The sequence below is a fragment of the Dasypus novemcinctus genome, chromosome 3 (assembly GCF_030445035.2).
Source record: "Dasypus novemcinctus isolate mDasNov1 chromosome 3, mDasNov1.1.hap2, whole genome shotgun sequence".
Classification (NCBI taxonomy): Eukaryota; Metazoa; Chordata; class Mammalia; order Cingulata; family Dasypodidae; genus Dasypus; species Dasypus novemcinctus.
Window position 1 is genome coordinate 127779866 of NC_080675.1, and position 9622 is coordinate 127789487.

A 9622-nucleotide genomic window follows, 5' to 3' on the forward strand; every position below is an offset into this window, starting at 1 on the left:
GAGTCATAGTGTCTTCTAAGTAGGCAGCTAATCTTAGAATGACATGCCCATCTGCCAGCACTTCCAGAGCTTAGGTATGTATGTCTTGGAGTTTTCCTCCCTTATCTTCAGGACAAGGGAACATTTTCTAACTTCCTTCCGTGAAGCAGAGAATAGAGAAAAAAGTCCATTTATGCCCAAACTCATCACCTTCTCCCTTCTAGTCCTCTTAAATCTACTTCCTGAGGTGGAAGGACAGGAAGTGGGAGAGAATGGTCCTTGTGAAACTGCTCTTTCCAGAAGGACCTGTTGGAAAGTTCTGACACAAATCCTGGTGGTTCCCTAAACTTAGAAACTATAAGTCTCTTAGAACCTTTTGTTTTCAGTTGAGCATTAGTCATTAATTTTAGGAAAATAAGATTCTTGTTGTTACAGTCTCTATGAACCAAAATTTAAGTTCCACATACCCTTTCAAAAGCAAATTCCACTTCTAAAAATAATCCTGTAGGTAAACTCATAAATATATGAAATAAATTTCTAGTATAGATTACCTGTAATTACAGAGGATTTTTGCTATTTAACATAAATATAGCTAAATAAATTATGGCATATACATAGAATGGAATAAAAGGCAATATTTTTAAAAATTAAATATTTATAAACCACTCAATAATTCATTTTCAAACAAGTATTCATTGAACAATTACTTTGTAGTCAGTTCTGTGGTATTTCAGGCCATGAAAGAATAAGGCAGCTCTAAATATACTGAAATAGAAGGATATATATTAGGTAAAAAGGTAAAGGTAAGGTTAAGGACAGTTTAGAGAATGTGCTTCTATTTGTGGAAAAATTATATGTTTATAGATGTATTAATAGATAATTATATACCAAGAGGTTGGTGGTATTATTCTCAGATGAGGAAACTAATGCTTAAGAATAATTTAGTAAATATAATAGATCATGGAACCAGTATTCAAGTTTATCTGACCCCATATCACAGGCATTTTCCAATTCATTATGCTGAACCCTTGACTGATCTTTACTGGTATAGAGTTGACCCCTCCTTTTAATGCCATCAGGACCTTATGTATCTATCTACTATAGAATTTATCACACTATTTTGAAATGTTTATATGTTGGTCTTTCTTGGCAGCCTGTGAGCTTTATGAGGGTAGGTGCTCCATGAACTCATCCTTGTGTCCCCAGTGTTTTGTGTGGCACAATGTAGAAAGGTTCTTAAAGGAGTGGATGACAATAATGCATCCTGGTGCATAAGCAATAAATAGAGCTTTATGAAGTACCTAGTTAGGCAAATGCAAGTTGCTTTTAACAGTAGTAATGAGATTTCCTATGATTTGAGTGCCCTATGACATTTTAGTTCAAGATTATTACATCCAAGCCTCAAATCTCCATAGCAAATCTAATTTAGTGAACATATATCAATACCTATTATGTGTTGTTAGCCAAAAGAACAATCCATTTTGCATTAACACACTTGAAAATCTCTTTTGTGAAGAAATGTAGATGTTCATTTATATGGTCTGAAAGTTCAGGCCAGTAAACTTCTGCTTATTTGCAGGTCGCTCCTCCAAAGATACAGTGGGTCAAATATCTGTTCATGTGGACATCACCACCACACCAGGAACGGGAGAGCATAAAGTCACTGTGAAAGGTATATTTCAGTCTAGACAGATCAATAGCCCAGAAAAGAGATAATTGTAACCTCTGCAGCAGTAATGATATAGATGATGCGTTTTTTCCCTTCAGTATCTATTTAAAATTTTGCATTAAATGATTTTAAGGAATTATCAGGACTTCAGGAAAGGAAAACTTCTATTGAACTTGAAAAAAAATTCAGTGACATAGAGGTTTAGATTATATGATTTTCAATATCTTAATAGTTTAAACACACTGGGAATTCAATTTCAAAATTGTATTCATTGAATTTACTTTGTGGTTGGTGCTGTCATAGTAGCTGAACATTAATACTGTAGTTGGCTCCTTATATATCAGATTTTGGATGTTAAGTGAGCACATTCTTACTATTCACATCATCTACCTACTACTTCTTTTTCTATGTGATTTTCAAAAACTGGCTTACTATTTTTGTAGTTGTTGTTTTTAATGAGTGGCACAATCAATTGGTTTTTGTCCTGTAAAAACTAGGCTGAATACAGGAGCCATTTCAAAAGTGAAACTTAATGGTTAACATTTGCTCAATAGAAGCATGGTCTATCTAAATTTATATTATTATAGACTTAGTAACTTTTAATAAAATCAGCTTTTATCATCAAAACATAACCTCCCAATATATTTTAAAATTGCATTACATAATCTATCCTTGTATTATAAAGGTAATGCACCTATAACTATAGACTTGATATACATAGTATTAATGAGGTAATTGGACATGCTTCTATACTGTCAGTGTCCTTAATATTTTTTTTTAAATATTTGCCAATATATATCAAATGCCATGAAGTTTTCTGAACGTTTAGTGTTAGCAATTCTCATTGTAACTCACCTTCCTAAGGATATCATCATCAAAGTATGAGCAAAGATGTACAAATGAGAACATTCACTTAATTGTTTATATGGTTAAGTTTTGAAAATATCCAAAATGTCTAATAATAAATGTTTACATATATTGATGGTATATACATACAGTAGAATCTTTGCAGTTGGAAAATATATAAATTAGAAAGATATCCATTAAGGACTTTAAAAAATGACTGAAATCGTTATGATCTCATTTTGTATATAAAATAATTAAATTTTGAAAGCATACACACCAAAATATTGTCATTGCCTCTCAGTGATGAAATCATGGGAGATCTTTATTTTAATCTATATGTTTTCTAAATATTTCAGATGAACATACCTTAATTTTTAATGTGAAAAAATTAAGGACTAACTTTCTCTGGTAGCAGGTGTAAATTCAATTATAGCTGATTTTTCACTACACCATTGACTCACAGCTTAGTGCTGAAAGCCCCATCAAAAGTGTACATTCCAGAGAAGAAACTTTTTCTTCTTCAAGGGCATTTCTTGTAATTGGGGTGAGGGTGCTACAAAATGGAAGTTATGGCTTCATAAATTATTTAAAAATATAAAAATTCACCCTAAGGACCAAATAGAGGAAGCTGAGTTTCTACACATTTTTTAGCTAACACTTCATATTCCTTTCCCTTCCTTTTCTTAGTGATTGCTATTAGTGATCTGAACTGGCAGACTACAGCAATGTTCCGCCCCTTTGTGGAAGTTTGTATTCTGGGACCCAGCCTCGGAGACAAGAAGAGAAAACAAGGCACAAAGACAAAGAGCAACACATGGTCACCAAAGTACAATGAAACGTTTCAATTGTAAGTCGAATCTCAATCCATTTATTCAACTAGGCAATAGATATTATACTGCTAAACTTAATTGAGGATTCATGGTGGGAATGACACTGGTCTTGGCTAAGGAAAGCAAACCCTTTAGGCATTACTGTTCGTGGCTGATCCCGGGCAAATGAAGAAGGCTGTGTTTTTCGTTCCCTTCCATTCATTTAAGATGGGGTCAGGGCCTACCATGTGTCAGATTAATGTTATAGGCACTGGGTATATAAAATAGGAGGCCTCTGCTCTCCTAGAAATAACTTTCTAGAAATGAGGTGTATATGGTAAAAATACAAATAAATGAACAAAAATGTATCCGATAATATTAAGTGCTATGTGGAGATATAATAGAGTGACTGGTTGGCTGCTTGGATTGGGTGGTCAGGGAAGCCGCTCTGAGCATATGACTTTCAGAATGAAACTTAAAACCTAAAGAACCAGTCCTGCAGGGAATAGAGTTGAGAACATTTCAGGCCTAAGGGCCATAGCTAATGAAGGGCCTTAAGGCAGAAACAAATCTGGCTTAATTTAAGAACAGTATATAGTGGGCAAGGAAGTGAGACAAAATGAGTTTGGAGAGGTGGTCAGAGTGCAGATACCACATTGCACCAGGGTTTGCCATCATTAAAGGAGTCTAGGTTACATAGGTTCAATAGGAAACGTAGGTTCAATAGGAAACCTGGTTTAGTTTGCAAGCTGCTAAAAGCAATATACCGGAAATGGGCTAGCTTTCATAATGAAGATTTATTGGGTTGCAAGCCAACAGTTCTGAGGCCATGAAGGTGTCCAAGGCATCATTAGGCAATGCTTTTTCCCCAAAAACTGACACATGGAGGTATCTCCTGGTCTCTCCCTTCTCTTCCTGGTTTCATTGTTTCAGCTTCTAGCTTCCTCTCTCCAGGGTTCCTTTGATTTCATCTTCTGCCTTCTGGGCTTTTCCTCTACATCTCTTTCTATATTCGACCTGTTTATAAAAACTCCAGTAAAAGGAATAAGACCCACCCTGGGTCACAACAACTGAAGTATTCTAATCAAAAGGCCCTTACCTAAGCTGACCTAATCAAAAGGTCCACCTAAAATAGGTTAACACCCACAGGAGTAGGTTAGCTCTAAGGACATGGTTTTCTGGGGTTCATCCAGCATCAAACCATCACAAGACCCAAAGAAGGGTTTTCAGATGAGGGGATGAACAATATGATTTACATCTTTTAAAGTTTATTTTGTTTGCTATATAGGAAAACAAGACTCAATATGTGAAGATAAGTCAGAAGGTTATTTCAATAGCCCAGAAAACAGATAATTGTGATGTGGACTAGGTAGTAGCAGGGCAGATGGAAAGAAGTGGAAAGATACTGGGTATGTATTGGGAGTAGATTCTACAGAACTTTTAGTAAACTGGAGGTAGAACATAAAAGAAAGTATATTAGTTAGATTCCCAGGAATATTCAATTTAGGATAATTCAAGAAGAGCTTATTTTCAAAAAAAAAAAAAAATTACAAAGATGTGATTGTAGGGGATCCAGAAATAGTAGTGATGTAACTTGGGGATAAAAGTCACCAGACTATTACCACTCTTATACCTGAAGGAGGAAGAGAAGGAACCATTGTCGAAATTGGGGAAGTAAAATCTTAATGTGCAATTATCCATCTTCAAGGAAGAGTAACCTCCCTCCCATGGAAGGATACAGTCTACTAGAGGCAATCCCACAGTCAAGGAGCCAGGAAAACAAAGTCTCTAACCTCATTCTCATCTCTACTTCTTATCTGATGCAGCCTTTTTCGGCCAAAAGCAACTGAAAGCCAGACCATGGAGAAACCCTATTAATATAGTCCTTTACAGGTCAGCATTCTAGTGCAAAGTGAAAGGAGAAGAAGGGTGGAGGGTGGATCCAATTCAGGCAAATGGTAGATACTTGGCACTTAAGGAAATCAAGAATGACCTCTAGGTTTTTGCCTTATGGGACTAAGTGAGTGAATAGTGATTTACAGAGATGGGAGCATAAGGAGAGGAAAAAAAGAGATCAAGCATTTTGCTTTAAATCCATTAATTTGGAGAAGGCTACTGATCATCCAAGAAGAAATATCAGATAATGTACTTGGATGTAGCTTGAGAGTTATCTGCATATAGATGTTATTTAATTCCATAAATCTAGATGAGATGACCTAGAGATAGACTATGAAGTAGAGATGGTGACCTCAGACCAAGCCTTAGGAACTTGACTCCCACAACCCCCATAATGGCCCCTTTCTATTTTTTTTTTTTTGTCTTGTTTTTTTGTAGTCAATTTCCCAGAGACCTTTTAGCACTTAGCTCTCTTGCCCCTCATTAAAACTTACCTATGTAACCATATTGGTCAAATGCGGTCACTGGATTGATCACATAAGTAATCCCTGCTAATAAGCAAAGGTGGTCTACTGGATTGATCACATAAATAATCTCTGCTAATAAGCAAGCTCACAAGATTCTACCTATCTATGCCTCTAAATTAAACAAAAACCTTAATTCAATCCAAGTGACTTCTAAAAGGTTCTAGACTTGAATCACATAAACTTCAGGGAAAAAAAGAAGGCTTCCTGGGGGCATTATTCTGGGAGAAGGAGGCATTTTTGATGTATTTTAATTCATAAGAAAATCTAGCTTCTGTCATATTTTTCTCTTCCATTCTTACCCACTATGACTTTATTTTCTTTCCCATTATTTCAGATTAAGTACCCAGTTTAAGTTATCAATGTCACCTGGAAAGAAAGGTTTGACTGCAATTTTTTTTTTTTTATCAGAAAAGGTCATTTGGAAAGGAAGAAATTTATAAGCCTGTGCTGCTGAAGAATATAATGAGCACTCATTAGAAAGTCAAAAATATATGAGGATGAATTAAAACAAGGGGTGGAAGAGAACTATTTCCAGCATATTACCATTCAGTCACCTTTATTATATTCATTTCTACACTGACAACTTATCTTGGATTTTTATTAGTAGAGGCCATTCCCAGCTCCATATTTGACAAGTCTGTCAAGAAAAGAATTGGCATTGAAGCACCGAGCTCTGCTGGAACTCATTTACTCTGGAGATTTGTATCCAATTTAGCATGTTGTGAACAGTGCTTGATAGTCTGTGCAGTGTATCCCCCAGAGAAAAGGTTCCTGGATATAATACCTTATCCAGGAGTCTGAGGTAAAGAAAAAGAGACTGAACTAACTGATGTTGAAATGGCAATGTAATTCTACAAGGTAGCCTTCGTTCTTGTCTAGCTCCCATAACCCTAGCAAACTTGTCCAGCCCACAGTCTTGATATCAGCAGTGAAACCCTTCATCCAACGACAGAGCCCTCACAATTAACTAGGCAAGATAAGCAGGTTGAGTCTGGTTTAGTGAGCAACATGGGTGCCTAAAAGAGTTTGGACATTAACCAAAGGGAAAGCATAATAGGAATGCTGAAGGAGATGACAGACCCATGCTCATTTAGTTAAAGGTCAAGGTAGAAACAATCTTCAAAAGACAACATAAGTGCAGAGTAATTCATATTCCAGTTAAAATAACCAGAAACATGGGGACTAGTACTATGGCCAAGCCTTATATTAAAGCCAAGGCAGACTCACCACTTCCATTCTTCCAGACATAGTTAGGACATGACCACTAAAAATTAAGTGAGCCAGACCATAAGTTGTGATCTTTTCTCATTGTTCCACACATCAACAGAAAGAAATAAAGTACAAAAGTTTTACTTAAGATTGAGAGTTAAGTAAAATGTACTTTAATTCCAAACTCTATTAATATGCTTAGCATGAAGACAATAATGCTAATTTAGATTGATTTCCTATTTGTACCCAGGGGAAAAATAAGTTTTTAAATTAGATTTGACAGGTAATATCTTATGTAATAAAAATCTAAAATTTGAAGGATATTTGCATTAGGGCTAAAAATTCAATGGTAGTTCATTTACCAATATAATATTCTAAAACACATATAAACTTTTCAACAGAAATATAAGGGGGAATGCCTGTAGCTTTATCCACTAACCATTACAGACATTGTGTTTGTGGTCTACAAGCTTTCTAAGAATTAATAAAATACTTAAGGGGAAAAAATTTTTTTCAACAGGAATTTAGAACCATATTGATCCACAGGTGAAGTTGTTTTAGCTCTAATTTCATTTTTTCATCTATACAGCCTTCTGAGTAATGAAAACCGCCCAGGGGCCTATGAACTTCATCTCTCAGTTAAGGATTACTGCTTTGCCCGAGAAGATCGAATTATAGGAATGACAGTCATTCAGCTGCAGAACATAGCAGAAAAGGGAAGCTATGGGGCATGGTATCCTCTTTTGAAAAATATCTCTATGGATGAAACTGGTTTGACTATCCTTAGAATACTTTCCCAAAGGACCAGCGATGATGTGGCTAAAGAATTTGTAAGACTTAAATCTGAAACAAGAGCTACTGAAGAGAGTGCTTGAAACAAATACTGCAAGATATCGTAAACTATAATTGTTTGATTACTGCATGCATGTGCAAATACATGGGAATGTCTATTTCACTACCTTTCAGTGTTTACCAGTTATCAAATACATTGTCTACAAGGTATATGGAAAACCTGCTGAACTTTTATATTAATTATGGTCTTTAAGGAATAAATGCTCCATGAAGTGCCAAAATTATTATATAAAGTAAAATATCAAGAATAGCTTTTAAAATGTTTATTTCAATTCATTACCATTTTTTTCATCCATTAAACACACAAAATAACAATTAGTCTCTTGAGTTTGTCTATGGATTGTCTTAGTTTATATTGCCCATATATCATAAAACATTTGTAACTCAAATTGTTTTATTTAGATTTAAACTCATTGTAGATGTCTTACCCTTTTCTACCATAGCTAGAAATGCTGTCACTTCTAGAAAGCATTTGTAATTTTATAGTTACAGATATATTGTGATGATTTTTGCATAAAAATTAAAATAGAAAAGTTGGGAAATATTTTATGCTGACCAGTTTCCAACCTTTTCTGAAATATCACTGTGAAGAAATGCTATTAAAGCAAACTTAAACAAAGCAATGGTAAATAGAGTTTGTTAAAAATGTTTGATAATTAAAAAATAAAATCTTTGTTCTTCAAAATTGCCAAGGTCATATTATATTTGTAAAAGGGTAAGTTGATGCATTTGCTCTATAGCATTGTCTCAGCTTTACCAAATTTCATTCTTTGGAAAGTCATAGAGTAATGGTTTAGAAATTAGATGAAAGATTTGTTTCTTAAAATTACCTATGATAAGTAACTATACTGTTAGTGTTTTCCCTCTGACAGTTATGACTATCTATTTTATTTAGCTCTATAATCAGTTAAATGCTTTTTTCTTTTAGAAATATTCTACAGTTTGTACTGAATGCTGCATTATTATAGCACTGGAACAAAAAAGTTATGTCTTTATCTACATAGTGATTAATGTAAAATAAAGTCTGAAGAAATTGCTTAAACTTTTGTAATTGATGTTATTTATAAGTCCAAAATGCATCAAATGCAATATAGAAAAAAACTTAATACAGCTCTGTACATAAAGATATATCTAGGTTGTTTTGAATATGAAATAGTCTATGAATATTTGCATTTCTGTATTTTTATGGTTTGACTTTTTAGAGTCTGTACTTAAATACTTGGCTGTAGAGTGGTACTTTGTAATTGTAACTTATGGTCATAACTGATAGTAGACTACCCACTGATGCAGAAGCAAGAACCTGTAACAATGATTGTATTTTGTGAACAAGCTGCTCTGATATGTTAAAAACAGAAGTGAATAGTATCCTGCCTCACAGAACCGTTCTGCAATTGGGTGTGAAAACACAGATCAGTGAGAACTAATTCATATAAAGTTGTTAAGGATCGCTTTGTTAATGAATTCTCCAAATGCATAGTATGATGCGACCCTTTGGCATATCTATTAATAAATGATGTATACTGAGCACATACCACATTTTATTGCATCTTCTGCCTTTTTATTTCATTTATAGAACATCACTTCATTGTTAAGTAATAAAACTGCGGGCTCTTTTAATTGTATAGAACACTCTTCCAATTGTTCAGGTCTAATATCTCATTAGAATTTAAAAACTTTTTTCCAGGTGTTCTGTTCATGAAATAGCTACATATTCAATGATAATAACATTGAAAATAAGGAAAGACTAATGTGTCTATGTATATGTCACTGAATACTGTTAAGACCCATGAAGAAAATTCAACATATAAACACACAACTTGGTTAAATAAAAGCTT

At 34.3% G+C, this 9622-nt stretch overlaps 1 protein-coding gene across 1 annotated transcript in view; it reads left to right on the forward strand.

Annotated features, from left to right (window-relative positions):
- UNC13C (unc-13 homolog C) overlaps positions 1 to 9323 on the forward strand; it is a 738074-nt gene extending 728751 nt beyond the window's left edge. Inside the window, exons 30-32 of the mRNA XM_058294229.1 lie at positions 1559 to 1651; positions 3182 to 3341; positions 7525 to 9323. Of these exons, the coding sequence (XP_058150212.1) occupies positions 1559 to 1651; positions 3182 to 3341; positions 7525 to 7810 (539 nt within the window). The 3' untranslated portion in view covers positions 7811 to 9323. The remainder of the gene's footprint in view (positions 1 to 1558; positions 1652 to 3181; positions 3342 to 7524) is intronic.
- The last annotated feature ends 299 nt before the right edge of the window (positions 9324 to 9622 follow it).